Source organism: Cucumis melo, chromosome 9 (genome assembly GCF_025177605.1).
Source record: "Cucumis melo cultivar AY chromosome 9, USDA_Cmelo_AY_1.0, whole genome shotgun sequence".
NCBI lineage: Eukaryota > Viridiplantae > Streptophyta > Magnoliopsida > Cucurbitales > Cucurbitaceae > Cucumis > Cucumis melo.
Window position 1 is genome coordinate 17,833,201 of NC_066865.1, and position 23,717 is coordinate 17,856,917.

Consider the following 23,717-nt stretch of genomic DNA (forward strand, 5'->3'; position numbering starts at 1 on the left):
ACGGTGGTTCCTACAACTCCCTAAACCGAAACGTTTTAGAGGTAACGCTGTCGGAGCACTGCCTTCAACAAAACGAGATCGACTTTTGGAGAGTGAGAGAGACAGCAGAAAGAGATGTAGAGATGAATTCAGAGTCACGAAGGAAAGGAGGTTTTCGATGGAAAGGGGATGGATTTTTCGTGCTAAAAAATGAAATGGATTATTAGTGGTTCTGATGGTGAAGAAAAGGAAGGAGATGGAGATTACGACGTGGAGAAAGCTTTTCTGGAGTCGTTGGATTCGATTAATGATGATGATGATTCGATTGATCTGAGGGCGAATGAAAGTTCTATGCGGATATGAAAATGGAGAGGCTAGCATCCATTTGAAAAATCGAGGAAGGAAGAAGGGAGGAAACACAGGTTGAGGAGACCTTAAACATAGGTTGAAGGAGAGAAAGAAGAAGAGAAATCGACAAATTGAGGAAAGGAGATTAAGGGATAAAACGGGTATTATGGAAACCCTAAAACTAGGATTTCCATAAACCCCGGCCAAAACAAAGGTTAGGGTTAAAAAAGCCCAACACCACAGTAAATATACTAACCCCAAACAACTTGATAATGTGTGTCTAGTGTGCTTTTAAGTTTTAAAACATGCTTATTGCCTATTATTATTATTATTTGTCTTAAACTTTTGGATGGTGTGTTTACATTCTCATTTTTTAAAATGCCTTCTAAATATCATCAATCATAGAAATTTGTATATGGTAGTATAAATGTTTTACATCTTTTAATAAATTTGGAGATTTCTTAGATTAACTTTTTAAATAAAAAAACTTATAGGTTCTATTTAAAGTTCAAATTAAAGATCAATTATATCTAGAAAATTGAAGGTGTGCTTTTACCTATTATATACATACTTTTTAAAAGTTGAAAGTGTTTAATACCCTTATATATATATATATATCAACAACAAGTATTTAGAACTAGTTTACGTACACTCAATTGATTTTATGAACATCATGTTCGATCCTACAATATTTGAGTGGTAAAAAAAAAACTCCTAGGATATTAACTTCTATTCAATAACCTATTCCTTCTTAGCTAATCTTTTTATCAAACTCATGTTCATTATTTACCAATAGATCCAACTAGGATGGTTGAAAAAATTTATCTTTGTAAAATTAAAATTTTCTAGCATGCAAAGTAGTTTGTGGGCCAAGTATTCCTTGGTGAAGAAAAATTAATTATCATCATCTCACATGCTTCTTTTCAAATAATTTGCTTTATTTTCTAACTTTGAGATTCAAAATGTGTTCATCAACCACCGTAAAACTCAAAATATAGGAACTAATTCTCAAACACTAGTTAATTTAAAAAGATAGAGGAAACAAAATGAATAATTAAGCTAATTGTATTATGCTATTTTCCACCACCTATATGTGTTGCTCCCCGTACAAACCTATATTAACTCATCGTAATAGACATATTTAACATTTCCATATATATATGTTCGATGTACATCAAACAACCAATTACAAGAAAAAAAAAATCATAAATGAAGTAAATATATCCAAAAGTTGTGTGTCGAGGGAAAATAGCTTCAAATGACAATTTTTTTTTTTAAAAAAAATCAGTGCTAAAATGTAATTATTAGATTTATCAGATAATTCTCAAAGGGTCATTCATTTTTAAAAAATTTATTTATGCAATTTAGAAAATGACCAAAAGTTGAGGTATGAGAGAGAGTGTTTGAAAATTCTAAAGTCCTCAAAAGGCAATTTGTTTGGCTAAGGACCACTATGGGTTTGAAAACAATGGTCCAATATCATATCCTTAAACATCAAGACTCTAATCAAAGTTTGTTCCATCAAATATTATTTATTAATAATACTACTTTTCCTTTCACTTATTTTTTCTTTAAGAAATTTTTTTTTTTCCAATTTGGCTTTCGGTGGTTAGTTATTGTATTTCAAATTCAGCGCTCCCCCACTTTTGGTTTGCCCTTTGTTGACCGTATTCACCTCAACTTCAATTCATCATCAAAATTGTATATTCAAACCTACATTTATTTTTAAAGTTATTTGTTCTTTTCAACATGTTGTTATAGGTAGATTGAGTTAATATGGTTCATACACAAAAGGATGTTCATAGGACCAATAATCTTATCGACCCATGAGAGAGTTTAAGGTGAACTTAAATGCGAACTTAGAGTACACTAGAAGAATTTTGGCCTTTAATGTCGGTTAAACCGACATTAAAGGACTTTAATTTCACTTGGCAACCGACATCTTTGTGAGCGTTATTAAAGGCCTTTAATGTCGGTTGGGCTTTAATGTCGGTTTAAAAACGACATTAAAGGCCTCTTTAATGTCGGGTTAAAAACGACATTAAAGGCCTTTAATGTCAGTTTTCAACCGACATCTTTGATGGTGTTATTGATGCCCTTTAATGTCGGTTGGGCTTTAATGTCGGTTTAAAAACGACATTAAAGGCCTCTTTAATGTCGGTTTGTCAGTTTTCAACCGACATCTTTGATAGTGTTATTGAAGCCCTTTAATTTCGGTTGAACTTTGATGTCGGTTTAAAACCGACATTAAAGCCTAGTTTTTGGATTCATTTTTACAAATTTATTTTTATTTAATTGTCACATTATTGTCCTATAGACCGACATTGGATCAATGTAGATAAATATGTTTTTCACACGCCAACAAATCAATGAAATTCATATTATGTTAGAAACTATAATATTTGTCTTTTACATTGAATACACAAAATAAAATCTTAATATTATGTATATACATTCTACAATAGTACATGAAAAAAGATTCTAATACAAGAATTAAATAATTAAAAATCCTAAATGTCTTCTCAGTCTTCAATTTTCAACGGTCGCTTGGCAATCTCTGCACAATCGCTTAGCTTTCAACCAGATATAACTTCAATTATCTACAAACAATATCCAAATAAACCATTTATATAGAATAACCATACAGTTTGCATTTGAGAGAGAATACCCATTTGCATGTCAAGGTAAATGTCATCTATTGGGCCCATCCCATCATAAACAAAATTAAACTTGATAGAATTAGGTTGGAAAGTAAACAGTACCACGGGTTTAAGTAGTTCTTCTATAATTTCTTGTGTCTGTCTCAGCCTGATATCAATGATATTGGCTGGTAAATCAGCCTCAATTAGGACATGTAGTGGTTCGTTCAGATGTTCATAACCAAGTCTTCCTCGGAGTTTCTCTTCCTTGAGAATTTAAAACAGTCATAGATAAAGAAATAAATAACCAGATAGCCCAATATTAAACATACGCAGATACTGATATGACTATCAAACACAATAAGAAACACCCAATGGAAAAAATTTTAAGTGATCACTTAGAGTGAGCAATTTACTCAAGTGTTTCATCCAAGCAATTTCACCTAAAATACCTTCTCTGGATCTTTAATTGACCCCTTTCCTCTGATATACACACGACATCCTGTAGTAGCTTCTACCCGCTTCAGAGAATTGCCTCTCGATCCAAGAAGCCGTCCAACAAAATTGAACTGCCATCCAAGGAACAAGACAAATTAAAGTGTTAAATAATCCACATTCTGAAAGGATTTCAGAAACCGCATACAGAGACACTTCTTTATTGAATTTACATTCGGATATGTGTCCACTGGAATTTCCAAACGCAAAATCCTCTTTACAGTAAATGAACTAGGGCTTGCAGGAGCACCTTGCCAGTCCATTGTCATTCCAGGATTTCCACTTAACCTTGGCTGTGAAAAGGAAAAAATGAAAGTAACATTAGTGGTCATATTGATTTTTTTTTCTCTGTTTTTTTTCTTTCAAAATAATAAGTTTGTCTAAGGCATAAAAGTTAAAAAAAATTGGGTTATAGGCATCCTATATAGCAAAAGGGAAACTTCTGGAAAGCTTACAAGTCAAGGTAAATGTTACAGACATGATGGAAGTTTCTATTACCTTCCCACGATCCCAAGATAACAATTTCATATTAAGTTCAAACAACTTTTCTGATTATGGAGAGAAATAATAAGCATACTGCATCAAAATATGGAATTAAAGAATTAAAATGATATAAGTTTCCCAACTCCACATCACTGTGAAACCTGTGGTATTTTGGAACTTGAAATAACTGCTGCGAAATTGAACCATTTGAGATATATATACCTAGCTAATCAAAGTCCTCCTAACTAACAATATTCTCTTGAGGCCAAAAAAGCAAGTTCCAATTATGAAATTTTAACTACAAATACTTGCAACACAAAATTCTTTCTCTCGAACAAAAAGAAGTTTCTATCAACCTTAAGGAAGTCTAAGCACCTGGTTTGAAGAAATATCAGAACTAATTACTTTCACAGTATTTTAGTTGGAGAAGAGAGCTCGTCGATTTCGTTACTGTCAGATCTTGACAGTCATTGTGACTTGCTGAAGCAACTAAACCAGTAGCATTTGATGCAGCCAAGTCAGGCTGGTACCAACTTCTTATGAACTTTCAATGTTCTTGTCTTGTTTTCTGTCGTGTCCCAAAGCTTCGGTGACTGAAAACCAACAATTCCATTTAACACAGAACAATCTCAATGTTAAAACTTTGCTGCTAAATAATATCAGAAGACAGAAAGTGTGCAAAATCAATTGCAGTTATATCAAGTAATCTTATCCAATAAGAGCATTTGTTAAGTCATCTTATTATCACATCATTAAATGTTTCTAACTGTTCAGGTGGATTAGTAATTGCAAACAACAATTATAGAACTTAAACAACAATTATGAATGCAGTCTCCTTTGCTACCAGAACCAAATTTCCATACTTAAGCTACATCGTCATTCGTAGATGCTATGAAATGTTTCAGAGCCAATAATGAGATTTGAGTGCAAAAAACCAGAAATATATAAATGTCTTTTTAGCATAAGAATCTAACGAGGGACCAAAGATCACCTAGTAGAACACTTTCACACCGTTTGCATCATACCAAACTTGGATTTAAGAGCAGACAAAGTAAGATAAATTTCAATGATAGCATGAAAATATGTGAATAACAAATATTCATAATGAGCAAATATTCAACGACTTCATTATATTCAAGAGAATCGTATGACTACATGAGGCATCAATAACTTTGACTCTAGAGTCCTCACTAAGCATTAATGATTTCCAAATTCATTAAGATATTGGTTGCCTTAGGTTAAACATAGCTTTCTAAATTTTATAATAACTAACAAATAATAATAATCAGAACTTTACCCTTTGGTTGCGCTACTTGTATACAACTTGGTGTGGGATGAATAGCCTTGTTCATAAGCCACAAGCACAACTCATCACCTGAGATTATACCTGGACCTCCAACCTTTGGTTAATTTTCCAAGTAAATTTTACACAGTTGTACAGAACCTATCCTATAGAACAAATCACGTTCTTATCCAATGATGTATTGATTAATATTGCATTGCAAATAAGCCTATGGTAGATGTCATAGAATAAATTGTATTTCAAGTATCAGGCACCAAAGCCACCTCTCTAAAGTTTATGTTCGTTAATATGTACTTAAAGAGTAAAAAATAATAGAGTTAGTATTTTGATTAAGTTCTAAGAGTTTTGAAATTTTTCTCTTGACATAGCAAGCTCGAAGTCTCCAACAATGTAGCCTCTGCAACACAGTTTTTGTGATTTCTTCCTCTGACAACCCCATCTATATCAAGTTCAACCACATCTATATCAAGTTCAACCTCTGCAAACAGGACTACTTATTTTTAGAGAGTAATTAGAACCTTCTTATTCAATCCTTCTCTTAACCTAATTCATACTCAATTTTGGTACCAAGAAATGGCAACATTAGCAATAACAAAGTTACCACTAGTACTCCTAGTCTGCATTGCCATTTTAGCATCATCTGTAACAGCTCGTCCAACAATAGTAGCAGAAAAAATCCAAAAGAAAAAACACAACCCAGTATTGAGTACCATTTAGTTAGATTATATAACGAAGTTGGTTTTTTGTGGAATATAAGACTAACGCTCCCTTTCAATGAGAAAACAAGCATTTTTCCACATAATGGATGCACACACAAACAGAAAAAATCCAAAAGAAAAAACACAACCCAGTATGCATAATCAACCACAAATAGACTGATGTTCCAAATTTCACAAGTCGAGCCTAAGTACAAATTTGAATCCAGAATGCTTCAAATGACATAACACAACACATTATTACCAAAACTTTAACTCATTTGACCATAGTAATTGAGCTTTTGGACTGTACTAAAAGTTAAATAAAGCTGGAAAAATTCCATTCGAAGTACAAATTGAAGCAAAGGAAACTAACAAACTTCTAAGCTCAAAGTTCATTACTGATAAAGAACGTCAGAAATCATTTTTCTGTTTAATGAGAATTAGAGAAAAGAACACAAATAATACTAACCTTTGCAAATGTGCATTTTCCAGAACCATTCTTTCCCATGATGGCGTGAACCTACTAGGGTCAGAAAAATAATTCCAAATGAAAAAAAGATCAATGAAAAATTCAAAATGTGAGAATCCGCTCCTAAAACAATAGTAAAGCTTACCCATATTTCTTCCAACGAAGACAACACATATAGAGAAAAAGCTTACCCATAGACATCCGCAAACCTAAAAAACACATGATCAAATAATAATGAAGTTCAGTACTCAACTAAAGATATAGAGAAAAGACTAACCCATAATTCTTCAAAATTATCAATCAAGACATGTAGATAAAGCATGACATTACAGTAAAACTCAACAAAGAATTAACGTACTATACAATGGCTCACCAAATAAAACTTCTAATAGGCTTATGAAACCTACCAAGGTTTAAAAACTCCTCAATCCAAATAAGTACTTGACCAAGCAAGGTGAGCAACATAGATGTCTCGATTTTACACTAATTAGGAGAGAAATGAAAGAGATTTGAAATGAAGCTGTAGCATCTCCAGTTTTTAGGGAAAAAAAATGTAAACACAACCAACAAAAAAAGGTCAACCTAAACAAGATGAATTTGAATAATAGAAAACATCAATATCAAAGCACCCTGAGTTGAACTTATTAATGATTATCACCATGACCTCATAAATAATATAAACTATGTTCATTGTGCATCACAAATAAAATTCCTCATATCTTCATTCTAACATAAACGGTTAAAAGGCAAAGCTGAGCAAAGAAACTTTGAAAATTGAAATCATGGAACCTTCTCCTTCCTCTAGACCAGTTTCAGCCAACTTCAGTTTGAGACATCGTGTGGCTTTTCTTTCTTTCTTTCTTTTTTTCTTTTTGCATTTTGATGAAGCATTTTACCATTACTAAAGACAAGAGGGAAAAAGCAAGAAACAACAACACTAAGGATAATGGAAATTGTTAAATCTTCTCCTTTACCGGCCAATTATAGCAACATCAAAAGTTGACCCATGTTCAATTCCTCACTAGAAATACAGTGTAGCCATACCGAGTCAATCAATCTAAACAAATAATAATAAAGGATTTGAAAACCAAACAAAATCAGACAGTCGAGTACAAGAATCCAACACCCAATTAAATTGAAAAAGAAAATGAATAGAAATCTAGTTGACAAATTTGCAGCTGCAGAAATGAATCCAATCCAAACATCAATGAATCAATATCTCCAGTATTGTAGATTATGTTTACAATTCGAAAAAGAAAACGCGAAACACCGAAATCATGGTAAAGGATAACGAAGAAGTGAAAGAAAAATCCACAACTAACTGACCAACAAATAGGAGTGATTGTGAAGATATGAAGAGATAAGAGAGAAAGAGGATGAACCTGGTGAGGGTCTGAAGAGACAACAGGAGCGTTCCTCCATTTCCATTTCCATTTCGGCCATTTCCATTCCGCAAGAGTACTTGGTTCCAAGATCGATTCCGATCGCCGGACCTTCTCCTTTACCGGCCATAGTAAATCTTCAAATCGTCGATGGAAAAAATAATCTACGAGGATAGGAAATGAAAGCAAGAAAATTTGATTGGTGGGTTTAGGGTTAGAAGATTTCAAAGTTAAAGAAGAGAGGAGGAGGAGAATTTATATAGAAATTTTAAGGAAAAAGAAAAGGTAAAGTAAGAGAGAGAAAAACTTGATTTTTTACCAAATTAAAAAAATTAAAAAAAAATTACAAAGGGGCTTTAATGTCGTTTTTCAAAAGGCGGATGTTTAATGTCGGTTTTAAACCGACATTAAAGCTCCTTCTTTAATGTCGATTTAAAACCGACATTAAACATCCGCCTTTTGAAAACCGACATTAAAGCCCATTTTTCATTTTTTCCACCGACATTAAAGGCCAGATTTGTTGTAGTGAGTGAGTTCTAAAATTTATTGAAGTGTCTAGAATGAGTTAAGAATTGTCGGAGCTTAGAGAAAGTTCAAAGAACTCATGAAGAACCATTATAGTAGTTTGAGGGTTCATGAGAAAGCTTAAAGGTAGTTTAGAGAAACTTATAGAGAGGATCTCAATATAGTATATCTATGGAGAACGTTGGAGGATGACTCATGCATGTAAGAACTTTGTAGGATATACATTGGAGGACTTAGAAGTCATATGGGGAACCTTGGAGGATCCATTGAAGAACTCGTAGAGGATCTCGTAGTAATTGAGTTTGAAATCATCCAAATTCTTAACGAAAAATTAATAATCCATAAAAGAGAAAAATGTGTTGAAGAATTGACTGAGTGATGCATGCACTTAAGCATAAATTACAACATCAAGCGGTGGTAGTGTATAACCACTCAACAAGTATTAACTTAGAGGTTTCAAAAAATTGTGAAGATCAACAATTACGAGCCTAAACATCAGTTACTCATTAAAATTCTATATAAATGAAAAAAAAAAAACAATAGTTGAAGATATGCCCATAAAATTGTCTACTATTTTCTACAATCAAGTTGCTAACAAACCTAAGACTGACTTGAGCCTAAAAGTGTATATGGTTCGACACCACTCCAAGACTCTTTTTAATTTTTTCGTCTTAAAGACACTTTGCCTTTTTTCCTTCCACGGTACAAATTAAGAAAACTTTTAGCACTATTTTCAAATATAATAAAATAAACCAAAATATTTATTAAATATAACAAAATATCACATATAGATTAAACTTTTACTAATATTATAATTATTTATGTAACAACCCAACTCTTTATACTAAGTTGAGGTCATTAATTAAAAGAAACAATAACATGAGACACTTTTTTGAAAATAGGAAGACTAAATTTTCATTTAAAAACAGAATACTAAAATATTGATACATAGACGCAGAAGCAAAATTGAGTCCCCATATGGCATGTCACGGATTCTTCTCTGTCGCTCACCAGCTTTCCTCTACCCTTACCTTTGCTTGAAATATTAAACATAGAAAGAGTGAGTATAAATATATACTCAGTAAAGGACCCACTACTAGTCCCTCTAGGTGTCTACTAACTTTCCATTAGAGTCCTGTAGAGTAATACCCCTAAACTGGAACGTTCCCGAACACGTGCAATCTGTAATCTTCTAGGAACATCTCTGGTCTTCGATGAACCCAAAGGAATACCTAGGAAAAACTGGTCTTTAGTGGACCCAAAGAAAACACTAAGACAATTGGGTTGTGAGTGACCCCGTCAAGTCACTCATAAACATATCATCTCATATTGAACTAGTGGTCCCGTCGGACTACGCAATCATAAAAAGGTAGTGATCCCGAGGGGCACCCATGTGAGTACGACTCTAATAGACAGTTAACAGAGCACCCTATCCACAGCATGCAATGCATCATAACATCATAAACATGGCATGAGTATTAATCATAACGAATCATGTGATTAATATACCATGCATCATCATCAATGTAAATCAGTCATTATCATCAACATAAATCAGTCATAAACATAGTATCAATCATCATCATCAATCATCAACATCAACACATTATGCATCTTAGCTACATCAATGCATAATGGAAAATTACATGCAAGCTCTTATCAAGCTTGGATATTTTAGCCAAATAAGGTACTCCCTAGCTGACAATAAAAATTTTCCAATTAATTTGATCCTAATCATAAAAGGAAATTTCAGTATCTTAGTTAATAAAATTAGCAATTGGCTATCATTTAAAATTTCTCCCAAATTAATTAATTTCCAAAAAAATGAGGTTGAAACCAATTCAACCTTTCTTGGGAAAAATCCAAGATTTAAATCTTCAAAAATTAGCTAATTGAACTTTTAAAGAAACCCCAAATAGATCCAAAATTAAATTAACAAAATATTAATTTAATTTCATTGGCTTACCAACGTTACCAAAATGGAAGTTGAAAAATTCTCTTATCCTTGATGGAAAAATTAATCACTTTAAATCTTCAAGCTTTGCCAAAGAGACTAATCTTAACTAAAACTCGTGAGACAGCGGCAACAGAGGGTTATCTTAGGGTGTGTTTGGATTGGTTTTTGAAGTGTTTAATTTTTAAAATAATTCATTTTAAGATAAATTGAGGTGTTTGGCATTCATTTGAAATAATTTTTGAAAAAAATAAATTATGAAATAAATCATTTTATAGTAAACACATGCAACCAAATTTTAGAATAAATATTTATTTAATGTTTAATAAAAAATCCCTTCCAAATATCTATTTTTCTTCATTTATTTTTTCTATTCCTTTTTACTATCTATTTTTTACTCTATCGTTCTTTTTGTTTTTTTTTTTTTATTTTTAAATACTTTGAATATTTGTTTTCAATGTATATGAACACACATTTAAATATAGAGATTAGCAAATGTGTCTCTCTCAGTTAAATCTATTTCGACTTAACATCTGTGAAAGAAATCATGAGGACGTCAGTAAAGAACATGATCGTTCAATTCGTAAAATAAAGATGAATGAAGAACGTGATCAAATTGCACATCTTTTTGTCTAATTGATATTATATTGTCTAAAAAACATTATTTATCTTATTTATATTTTGTTGATGGAAACCAAGTTTTGTTTTATGATTATATAATTACATTTTACGATATTTATGCTTTTAAAATTGAATTTTTCAAAAAAAATTAATACAAAAAATGAAAGTAATGTTTAGTTTCAAGTAACTAAAAAATTAATAATTTCAAGATAATGTACAATTAACTTTCAAATATATTTATGAAAAAAGGATTCAAAATGTGTGTATTTTTTTATGAAATTTGTTCATAAATATAAACCAAAGCAAACACAATTTTGTATATAAACATTGATAAAGAGGTCAAACCAAACATGTGAGTATTTATATTTTAAACTCATTTTACAAAAAATATTTTTTAAAAAATGTATTCTTAAAAAACATTTTTTTTCATAGGCAATCCAAACGAACCCTTAGTGAAGAAGATGATTTTTTTTTTAACTTAAGCATTCTATTGTTATTTATAAACCCAAATAATAACAATAATATTTATTATTATTATTTCCTTTTCCTTTTAGGATATATATAAAACAAAAAAAAATACATATATATTTATTTCTATTATTTTTTCTCAATAAATTCCTTAAATGCACAAAATCTTAGGTATTTATAACCATTAATAATAATAATAATAATAATAATAATAATACTTCTTATTATTATTTTTCTCTCACCAAAATCTATAATAAACATATATATTTATTTAAACCATCATTCTCTTTTCTAAATAAATATATCTTTTCTCGTCTAATCAAATCAATCATGTCTCTCCTCATGGATTATCTTCTTTTCCAAATAATTATAATTATATTCCGTCATATAATTAACTTCACTTTTTCATATTAATTATTTATACAAAACCAAATAATTGATATCATATTCCACAAAAATCCAAATTATTAATTAAATATATATATCCATATATATATATATATACTCAATTAAATCCAATCCCACCAAAACCAACTTTTCCCTCAAGATCTCAAATTAACTTAAATCTTCAATTATTTTAATCAATCAAATCTTTTCCAATAAATTACTCGTAACTTCCAACATGAATTATCTTAACCCAACCATTAAATTTTAGCTCTAATCCTTTGTAACGCCCCAAATTTAAGGTAATTTATTTGTAATTATCTTAAGTTTAATTTTTAAATTTTTGGGTGTTATTTAATTATTGAAATATTTGATTGGTAGAAGTTGAAACTTATTAGATATTGCGGAAAAAACAAATATCCAATTGTTGTATTTGTGGAAATTTGATTAATTGTACATTGATTGTATAATTAATTGAAATTTAAAGATAATGTAATTATTTAGGGTTATTATATTTTGAGAAAATAAAGTGATTGAATTAGAGTGAGAGGGAAATTTGAGTTTAAAAAGAAGATTTGGTGAGATTTTATGAAGAGAGAGTAAGAGATTTTGGGGTATTAAATTAAAGGAAAAAAGAAAAGAAAATAATAATTATATTATATTACTATTAATTTTCTTTAATTAGGGTATTGAGATGCATGGTAGCTTTTCACCATCTTCTTCCTCAAGCAACTCCAACAACACAAAAAAACCCTAGCAAGCTGCCCCCGACGTCAACACCTTCTCCAACAACCGTCGACCGTCGAGGTTTCCGTCGCAAGCCAAGTTGTTGTCTGAAGTATTCAAGCCGTTTCGTCAAGCCGTCGCCATCCGCGTTTCGTCTCACACGCCGTCAACCATCGTCGAATGACAGTCGAGCCATGAAGGCTGTCACGTCTTCTCCTGTCGTCTCTGCCTCTGTCCGTCTCAAGCTGCCCATGCGCCGCGTTCCATTACGCCTCCTCTATTAGTCATTATTTGCAGCCGATTATCCGCGTCCGCCCTAGGCGCGCGTCGTCATCCGCCGCATCATTCCCATCTCAACCACTCTGTCCGCTCAGCGTCGTCGTCCGTTGAGCAGCAGCATCGTCGGAGCCATACCTCCAGCCGAGTAGTGTCGAGCCTTCTCCCAGCCGTGTGTGCGTGCGAGTCGTTTCTTCAGCCACCGAGCCGATTCTCACCCGAGCCGCCCATTTCCTCGTGTCGAGTCGTTTTTCCTGTCGAGCTGAGTCTCCTGTTTTCCTTCAACCGAGCCACTTAGTCAGCTTTTTCCCTAGCCAAGCCATATTGAGCCACCAAGCTTATTTTTCGGCTTTTACCTATTTTTAGTAAGTTTGAGTTGGGTTTTGGTTCCCAACAAATAATGATTTTTGGACTCTAATGAATGAAATTTTGAATGTTGGACTAAATTGGTTAGATTTAACTGGACACTGAGCTGGGAATTTGTCCAACTAAGTGTAAACCGAATTCGGCCTCGATTTTGGGTAAGTTAAATCAACTAGATTTTTGGATCATTAATCAACTGTGAGTTAAATTATTAAACTTAGTTATTTACCCTTATTGTTTAGAATTTTCCCTTGGGAAGCTTGATCTTGCTGTTAGGATTACCTTCGGTTTTAACTAATCTTTAGGTAAGAGATTCTACTACTACTAGACCTCGAACTGAATTTAAGAGACCCATGTGTTTATGGTTATGCATTAATGATAGCCAAAATGCATAACTTGATGCTATTGATAATGACTGTCATTATATGGGTGATTGATGACGATGGCTGTTAATATGTTTATTACTGGTAGTATATTGATGATGACGACTGTGTTATGTCCTTGATGACAATGTTTGATTAGAAATGATATGATCGATACTTATGCCATGTTATGTTGATATATGTTATGTTACATGCTATGATTAGGTTGTGTTGTTAGCTTTAGCTATTAGAATCGTATCTGCATGGGTGTCTCTCGGGATCACCACCTTTTATGACTGTGTAGTCCAACGGGATCACCAATCCAGTATGACATAGACATGATTATGAGTGATTCGATGGGGTCACTCACAACCCGATTGTCTTAGTGTTTCCTTCGGGTACACTAAAGACCAGTTTGTCCTAGGTATTCCTTTGGGTTCATCGAAGATCAGATATGTTCCTACGCGATCACTGATTAGCACGTATTCGGGAACGTACTAGTTTAGGAATACCATTTTTTAGGACTTTAATAGGAAGTTAACAAGCACCTAGCGGGACTAGTAGTGGATCTCTTACTGAGTATATTTTTATACTCACTCTTTCTTGTTTAATTTTACAGGCAGATGTAGAGGTAAGGGTATAGGGAAGCTGGCAGATGACAAGAAGTGACTGTGGCGAGTCATATGGATCATTTTTTTTTTTTGCTTCCGCCTTATGTCGTTTGATCAGATGCACTTTCTTTTTTATTTTACTTTATTTTATTTATTTATTTTCTTCAAAACTAGATAGTGCTCGAGTTAGGATTTTATTTAATTTTATCTTTAGATACATTTTTTTAAGGAGTATTTGAAGTTTTGTTTTATTTTCAATTGTTAATTTAAGAAATTTTATTTATCTTTTAATTAATAATGACTTCGGCTTAGTATAAGAAGTTGGGTTGTTACATCCTTAATATAACACCCAAATAATTTAACATAATTAATAAAAACTCCCTAAAGATTTGGGATGTTACATTTCTCTTTCCCAATAATTATATTTCAATTTATAATTATTAATTTTTCTTTTAAAATAAATCCAATTTTTTCTCTTTCCTTATTTACCCAATCATAACAATTTTTCTCCAAAATCAATATTTATCTTTCTGCAGAATAATTAATTATCTTCAACAATAATTAATTGTTATTTATCTTTCTCTAAAATAATTAATTATCTTCAACAATAATTAATTTTTATTTATCTTTCTCTAAAATAATTAATTATCTTCCACAATAATTAATTATTATTTATTTTTCTCCAAAATAATTAATTATCTTCCACAATAATTAATTAGTAGGGGTCTTTTCAAAAATATAAAAAAACGCAAAATATTTACATTCTATAGAACAATTCCAAAAATGGAAAAGGCCCAAAGGCCCACGATATAAAATACCAAAAATGCCCCGTCAACCACGCCGTTAATAACGCGTGCGTAATATATTTGCGATTTATACACGATCGTTTAGATATGATTCAATATATACGCGATCATTTAGATTTGGTTCAATATATACGCGATCGTTTAGATATGGCTACAAGGCGATCGTTTAGATGTGATTCAATATATACGCGATCGTCTAGATATGGTTCAATATATATTCGATCGTTTAGATATGATTCAATATATACGCGATCGTTTAGATATGGCTACAAGGCGATCGTTTAGATATGATTCAATATATACACGATCGTCAAGATATGGTTCAATATATATGCGATCGTTTAGATATGATTATAATTTATACGTGATCGTCTAGATATGGCTACAAGACGATCGTTTAAATATGGTTATAATTTATACGCGATCATTTAGATATGGCTACAATTTATACGCGATCGTTTAGATATGGTTACAATTTATCTTTTCAATTCTATCGTTTAATTTTGTTACACGATTCCCAAATCTAATTTTTTTTTTTTTTAATTTGGTACACGATTTTTTAATTCTTTTGGTACACGATCGTTTACTTTTTTTTACATGAGCGTTTACATTTGTTACTCCAATTCAAATGATTTTTTTTTCAAGATTTTTTATACACAATCTTTTATTTTTTTTACACGATCGTTTACTTTTTTAAACGATCGTTTACATTTGGCTACTCCAATCTAAATGACTTTTTTAAGATTCTTTATACACAATCTTTTATTTTTTTTTTTAAACAATCATTTACATTTGGCTTCTCTAATCTAAATGATTTTTTTCCAAGATTCTCGATCTTTTAGATTTTACTATTTTGTTGTACACATTCGTTTAATTTGGTTACAAAATGTAAACACGTAAAAAAAACGATGAAAAGAAATCGCAGAAAAGTAGAAATATGATGGAAAGAAATCGAAGCGAAAAAAACAAAGAGGAAAATAAGAAAAACGATGAAAAGATTAAATGACATAAATAAAGAATTGAAAAATAAGAAAGACGATGGAAAGAAATCGCAGAAAAGAAAAAGAGAAAAGAAGAAAGATGAAATCATAGGTAAAGACGAAATGACATAAGAAGACGAATCGCGAGGAAGAATAACAAGATGGAAGGGCAAATTTGGAATATTTAAAAAACGGCTAACCTTATGGGCTTTGTTACACGGGCTATAAATAGTTTACAGTTTTGTTACATTTATGTAAGTTTCCCTTAATTATTATTTATTTTTCTCCAAAATAATTATCCTTTTACAAATAATTAAAAATATAATTATTTTACTTTTTCTCCCTTAATAAATATCTTTTCTCCAAAATACAATAATCTTTTATTTAAATAATATATTTCAACAAATACTTTTCATTTCACATAATAATAATATATATATTTCCACATATACATATAATTATCAAATCTCCAACTAACTTTCCACTCTAAAATTTAATTAAATAACATTCATAATTATTTAATTTAATTTAACTTTAACAACATTCAAAATCTACGACTTTACTTAATCCTCTTAAGCTACCATTTAATCAAAATCTCAACAAACACTACATGGCAAAACTTCCAATTAATTAAATATTCATTCAACAAATATTTAATTAATTTTAATTCCCAATTCTCAGTAAATGAAATCAAAATAATGCTCAATAAATTAAATCTAATTAAACAAAATTAAGATAATTAACTCTAAAATTATTTTAATTCTTAGGATGACCATTTACTTTTCATAATTCCAAGGGGTTTATCAAACTCATCTTCACAACCATCTTCGAAATTTTCAAGAATTCCTAAAACATTTCGAGTTATCATAAAATTTGTTCACTAGATGTAATATTATAAAATCAAAGTAGTCATAAAATTTGTACACTTTTACAACGAAAGTCAAATGGGTATCTATGAATTCTTTTTCCAAAAAGGGAAAAAAAAAAGCTTCTATGGAATTCTTTAAAATGCATTTGATTAGTAGAAACCTGAACCAAATACAATAAAAAATTGAAAGATATTTAATTATAAGATGCATAATGTCACATGTTAGGAAAGATTCCTAGAAACATACATATATTGATTGCTCTAATTAACATGCAACTTTTGTATTCTCTTTATTACCTACCAAAATTAATTATATTCCTCCATCAAATTATTGATAAATTTAAGAATACTTAGGAAAATGATTAAATTATCAATTTGGTATCCATTGGTTTGACTTAATTTCAATAATTGAGCTACTATGTATGAGCATAATTTCAACCTTATCCCTATAGTTTCATCAAAATGTTTTAATTTGATTTGTATAATTTTGAGCAAACCTTCATTCATGCATGCTATTATAATAAGTCCATATGATTTTTTTTCTTCTTAAAGCAACTATGTGTTGCATGGAATTCCTACACTTGATCTATATAGGAATAAGTCAATTTGCCAGATAAATTAATTTTTATTGAAAAAAAAATTTAGGTTGTATCAGTTGAAATTTGTTGGAAAAAATCTCTCATTTTTATTTTGATAATAAGTATAGAAGTAATAGAGAAATTAAAATAAAACAATAATACTAAATAAACACAAGAAGTAACACGAAAAAATTAATTACTTTAAACTAGAGAAAAAAACTACGCCTATTTTATTTATCTAATAAAATTTGAACTAAATTAATTTTATCAACTAAACCTTTAGAATTTTATAAGTAAACTAATATGAACCGATAGTTAAAATTACAATTAAAAATCGTTCATGCATCAATTCTAATCGTCTATCTTATTAATCCAAAAAAAGTTAAAGAAATTTACACACAATTTCGTATATGAATTGATACATGGATCATTTTCAAAAGTAAATCTTAATAAATGGCTTACCGTGATTTAATTAGAACAATTCAAAAGTTTAATTAAAACAATTATAAATGTCTCATGATATGTTTTTAACAAAATTTGAAGGACAATGTAAATTGATAACACTTATAAATGTTCAAGGTTTACATTGATATAACTGTTAATTTTATAATTTTAATTGATATAGACCTCAAAATTTACGGATATATAATTGGATAGTTTCTCTATATATCATAATTAATTGAGCAAAAAATATATGATACATTCTATCAATATGTTACAATGAGAAACTGAAAAAAAAAATACATTTTTTGGTATATGAATTTTAAATATGGTTTCATTTAGTTTATAGATTTCAAAATATATACTATTATCCTAAGTTTTAAAATTAGTTTCAATTAATTGATCCTCTTAAATACTATACATTCAAAATGTTATATTATTACCTATTTAAGTTTCTTTTAAATATTATTACCCATTTAAGTTTCTTTTAGTATATATAAAAATGATTTTTTTTTTTTTTTTTTGTTGTTATTCATGACAATTTCCTTACCAATTAGACATGAAATTGTCACATTTTTTTAAAAATCTTTAAGAGCAATTAGATATAAAATTTAAGAGCAAAACCTGAAGTTTAGTAACCAAATTATGAAATTAGTATTTCATCCACACTTTTATTGAATTATTATTTAAATTAAATGAGGGTTGAGTAGTAAAAAGTAGGGTGGAGGAAGGATTTCTTAGAAGAGAGGGAAAAAGAAGTTATTAGTTATATATATTTTTGTTTTTTAGTTGGTAAAGAACTTTGAAACCCTATATTTGGTGGGGTAACTATGTCCCCTCTTCAAGGAAGCCTGACATGTTCCTTCTTTTATCACTTTATCTAATCTAATCATTAACATTTAACAATTTAGATAATTAAAAATAAAATTCTAAGTCAAAAGAAAACAAAACTATACATACAAATATAATATTTAGAACACCAAGAACAGACTGCTTCATCCATTTATTGAAATCCCTTTTCTCAACTATTACAACTTATAACAAAATAATGTAAAAAAGAATATACACTCAAATAAATTGGTTTACATTACAAAGACTTCACACATTTTCACTATTTGCCACACTCGTATCTTCATCTAAACCACACTACCCTTTGGGGGAAATTTTGTTACAAATGACTCGAAAAATTATGTTCCTTTGACCCAAAAATGAATTAAATAAAAGAAAACCCAAAAAACCCAATTATGCTTTACCCTAATCTTGCCTTTTCTTCTTCACATCTATTGAGAAAAAAAATGAAAAATGAAAATGAAGCAATGAAGGCTTGAATAAAAGAACCAACCAATGCTTCAACTTCAAGTACTTGACTCAGAAGGAAATGATAGACTTCTTTGAATCCTCTGCAACAAAAGCACCAACTCCCATGGCTGAAGAATAAGAAGATGAAGATGAAGAAGGAGAAGCTTTAGAAACCCACCAAACTCTCAGGCTTTTATCAAGGCTACCACTATACAGCAAGAATCCCTCACCCACACCATTTGGAGCTGCTTGTAAGCATTTGATTGGTCCTTCATGTCCATTTATCACCCCAATTTTACACAATCTCCCAAATGCTTCTCTTCTCCAAATCCCAATGCTCTTATCAGCTGATCCACTACACAAAAACTCCCCCATCAAACATACACATAAAACAGCCATTTTATGAGCTTTTTTCTCGCAAACAACCTTCCAACTCATTGTTTCTCCAATCTTTTCCCATCCCATTAAAAACCCATCTGAAATTCCCCCAAATACCCATTTCCCATCATTTGAAACTACCACAGAATTTATTGATACATCCTTATGGCCCTCTAAAATCCCTAACAAACTATGCATTTCTTCTTCTACTTGTTCTTCTTGTTTTTTTCTTCTTCCCCATGCTTTGATTTTCCCATCTGCAGAAGCTGAATATACAATCCCATTACAAGCTACAACCCCATTAATGGCATCATCATGAGCTTTAATGGATTCTAAACATTTCAAATCAGAAACCCTCCAAACTTTTAAGGTTTTGTCCCAAGAGCCAGAATAAATCAGACCATTATGAACAGCTAAACAAGAAATTGTATCAGCATGTTCAATCCAGAGGATTTTATGGTGCCTTCTTGTTTGAACATAATTGCTTTGTTTCATAAACTTACCCAAATAGTCTTTCGCTGTTGGTAGAGTATTCACGAGACGGAAATTGTTCTCCGACCGGCGTGAAACCTTCCAGACTCTGATTTTCCCGTCCTGATGAGCTGTGAAGACTCTGTTCCCGACGGCGACCACCGCCTTAACCGATCCTTCACCATGGCCGAATCTAGTGAAAACCCTTAAATCAGGTTGCTGCCATACGATTATGTCTTTCCCTTGCGATGCGCTTAAAATGAACTCACCACATAGAGCCAAACAAGAAACAGAGCCAATGTGGCCGGGGAGAACAGCCAGTGGGCGATATGAAGAATACCCAGATAGGGATTTGTTGAGAAAATCACATGGGAATTTGACGTCTTTGAAATTGAATCGGTAGGAGGACGGGGGAGTATGGTCGTCAGCGTCACTGCTGCTTTCAGAGCTTGTAGAGTGCAACAATGGCGTGGCTGCTTCTGTTACAGGAGGATCCATGGAAGAGAGAGAGAGGGAGAAGGAGGGAGCGGGGGAGTGAAGAAAAAGAAGGGAATCTTTGAATCCGTTGGGAGGAATTGAAGAATTGGGATAGGTTTGATTTGTACGATTATTGAATTAAAGTTGGGGAAAAAGTGAATTGAATGGGTGGGTGTAACGGATACTTTGGTTGTTCATAGAGAGAGAATGATCGGTGGGAGACTTTTTTAACCTTTTTCTTTTTATTTTCTATGGGCTTTATTGTTATTAAAAATGTTTAATTATTTGACAGCGTTTGGGTTTGGGGAATGGAGTTTTTATTTCAACTTTTTTATTATTTTATTTCTTCTCTTTCTTCAATATTATTTTATAAATACTTAGGTGCTTTCGGAGGAATGGTTGGATTATGGAATAGTTAGTTTTATCATAATCCTTTTTTCGGAGAAGGGTTTAGAAATATAATTTTATGATAAAAGATGTTTGGAGAAAGGGTTATGATAGTGTTACGAATAAGATGTATTTGGGAGAAAGGTTACGTGGGTTAGGTTATGAATTTTTTTTTTCTTTATTAATTTTTTAAAATTCACATCGTACATATACGGAAAAAATTATTATTGCATATTTTTTATTACGAAACCGTCAAACCCTTCTTATTGCAATTTTTTTTTGTATGTCTAATGTTATTAAATTAGTAAACACAGTTAACCAATTTCAAAATCATTTGTTAACAAATTGTACTAATTTTATTCTAAGTTATTTTTTACAAATACAAATTAGTTATTGCATATTTGTAATTAACGATAGTGTCATACATTTGTTTTTAACATATTTAATTACGTGGTCTAACGCATGCATCCATATTTATATTCATTAACTAAATTACTTATTACGTAGCACTTGAACGCCATATTGCTCGAACTGTTACTATTTGCTTTAATTTGAAAGAAACATTTTAAACTGAACTGAAGAGATGTAGAAGGGGCAAAAAGAAAACGTATGCATAAACAAGTTACAAATCTTACAAGGGATCCAAGTATTGTGCATAAAAAAAAAGTTTCCTAAAATACAAAACAAAGAACAGTCAACAACATAGTCCAAGTGAAGTAAGAAAAAAACAAGCAAGCTAGCGAATGAAGAACATAAACTATCTAGAGATGTCTCCTAGGAGGACTCTGCAAAAGTTCTGCCTCTCATCATCAATCATCTGTATGAAACCTCGCATGTCGTCTATACGAGACAACAGGTGCCTTTGGCACAACGCCCTATCCAAACTGGTTAGTTCCGGCATCACATGCAATAGGCGTAATAATTCCTGGCGCACATGGGTGTCATTGGCAAGGGCGCGTGCAGGCCACTCGACAATCGCCCTGAGTTGGTCGTTGGTACACTCGATGGCCATATGTATGACTTCAATCTCGCCCTTCTGCTGGCTTTCCCTTTTCCTCTTCGATCCGCTCGATCTGATCCTACCCTTTGACGTGTGAGAAGGTCGTGATGCGCGTACATCCTCCTGGGACATGTCAATCCCCTGGCTATACATGGATGGAAACTCCTCGTTCCCATCCAGCATGTCAAACCTCTTGTACTCGACAGGCTTGTTAGACCCGACGTCGTCGAATGTCTTAATGAAGCCATCCATCATCCTATCACATCCGAACACATATGCAAGCTCGTCATAATAGGGAAAGGGTTTATTAAATAGACCCTTTGCTGCAGGATGCGACTGCATAGAAAACTGAACCACTTAAAACTACTGATAAGAAAATTGTGGAGTAAATGTACACTGTGCAAGTAGTATGACGTTTAGATTATTTTTCTTACCCTAATCTAATTATCGAAGACTTCCTTCTCCATAATTATGCATTTTGCGTCATCGTTTTAGTCGAACCCATTGCACGTTGGCCCCCGTATTTCTACGATGACCTGAAATGTCCGCTTAAATATCTTTATTCTGCAGTCAATTACAGTGGTTGCACGGACACGACACATCCAGGCAATTTTTCGGCCATCATGTGTACCAGTTGGGCCAAGTAATCTGGCCGAAACTTACCATTGTCAGATTTTCATCCCCCGGTAGACACCAACTCTACTAAACACTCTACAAGAGTGTCCTTCTCCTCCTTAGTCCATACATGCTTGGGGGCACGGGAAGAGGTTGCCATACTGAGAATGAAAAATGATAAAAAAAAATACAAAGAACATGTTAGTGATTTCACATTTCCACATTTACGAGACAGAAACGACTGGGAAGCAATAGTATGACATATAATTTATGTAAACTATGCACGCATACATTATATATGAAAAAATACAGAGTATAGGTCATTTACATTAGCATACAACCAATGGGTTCTAATTTAAAATAGTTTTAGCTAAGCGTTACGCAATTGTCATTCAGTGAACATTGCTTCAACTAATTCGTCGCACCACTGAGACCACTCGTTTATGGGCTCAATATACTGAATATCTTATGGTGCGGTGGTCGTGGCGTTCGCGAAGTCCCCCTCGTCCACGTCATCAATGTCGTTGCAATTTTTCATTTCTCTATTTATCAAATTGTATAGCAAGCAACATGCTATGATGGTACGACACTACGCTTAGATAGGATAGTACCACTTTCCATGAAGTATTGCTTAACGACCGTTCAGAACATCGAAGGCGCACTCAATCACATTCCTTGCCGAAGAGTGCTTCATGTTGAAGTACTCCTTTACAGTGATTGTGGCATTTTCAGCACCACGCCACTCTTGCAAGTTGTACCATTGTCCTTTGTATAAAACGAGAAATCCCTCAGCATTTGGATAACTCGCATCGCACAGATAATAATATCCTATTACGAAAACCAATGCTTTATGCGCTTTCAATATATAAGTACAGAATGGTGAGGTTTGATGAAAAATTGTAAATACCCTTTGGCACTTAGAGTCCGTTTTGTCGTGCAAGGGCATCTTGAGAATCAGCGAGTCTACTGCGGATCCTTCCCAACCGACAAGGACGTATACGAAATTCCCTTTTGTGTTGCAAACATCGAGTACATCTGTGGTAATTTTCCTCTTACGCATTCTGAACATAGGGAGATCTGCTACGAGCACATTAACCTTTATGTACATCCTGTCCAACGCCCCAAGGTAATTCTGCAGGTTTAAACAAACGCGCTTACATTAGTGGTACGTACTGATATATACGTGATATACAAACCACTTCTACTATTCCAACCTCGAAGCACTTCCAACGTTGATCAGTGCAGTTGTTTGTTACCGGTACAAGTTTATTTATCAACTCGTCGTGGAGTCGTAGCATAGCCAACAAGACGAGGTTAAAAGGTCAATATAC

The 23,717-nt window shown here is 32.1% G+C and overlaps 2 protein-coding genes across 2 annotated transcripts; both read right to left on the reverse strand.

Annotated features, from left to right (window-relative positions):
- Nucleotides 1-2,903: 2,903 nt before the first annotated feature.
- Nucleotides 2,904-4,091, reverse strand: LOC127150871 (KH domain-containing protein At2g38610-like). Its single transcript, XM_051089564.1, has 4 exons — nt 3,635-4,091; nt 3,419-3,535; nt 2,973-3,233; nt 2,904-2,927 (listed from the first exon to the last, which is right to left on the reverse strand). Exons 1-4 carry the CDS (start codon nt 3,791-3,793, stop codon nt 2,904-2,906), a joined length of 561 nt encoding a protein of 186 aa, XP_050945521.1. The 5' UTR covers nt 3,794-4,091.
- A 14,648-nt stretch (nt 4,092-18,739) lies between these two features.
- On the reverse strand, nt 18,740-20,595 carry LOC103503407 (protein JINGUBANG). The gene has a single exon (XM_008467600.3). The coding sequence runs from the start codon at nt 20,403-20,405 to the stop codon at nt 19,128-19,130; it is 1,278 nt and encodes a 425-aa protein (XP_008465822.1). The 5' UTR covers nt 20,406-20,595; the 3' UTR covers nt 18,740-19,127.
- Between the last annotated feature and the right edge of the window lie 3,122 nt (nt 20,596-23,717).

What these genes read in the sequence shown, in the direction of transcription:
- LOC127150871 (XM_051089564.1), bottom strand. Translation starts at nt 3,793, where the DNA reads ATGACCACTAATGTTACTTTCATTTTTTCCTTTTCACAGCCAAGGTTA. An exon ending in CAGTGGACACATATCCGAAT is followed by an intron (nt 3,536 to 3,634) that starts GTAAATTCAATA and finishes CTTGGATGGCAG; the next exon opens with TTCAATTTTGTTGGACGGCT. An exon ending in TTCTCTCTCAAATGCAAACT is followed by an intron (nt 2,928 to 2,972) that starts GTATGGTTATTC and finishes TATTGTTTGTAG; the next exon opens with ATAATTGAAGTTATATCTGG.
- LOC103503407 (XM_008467600.3), bottom strand. Translation starts at nt 20,405, where the DNA reads ATGGATCCTCCTGTAACAGAAGCAGCCACGCCATTGTTGCACTCTACA.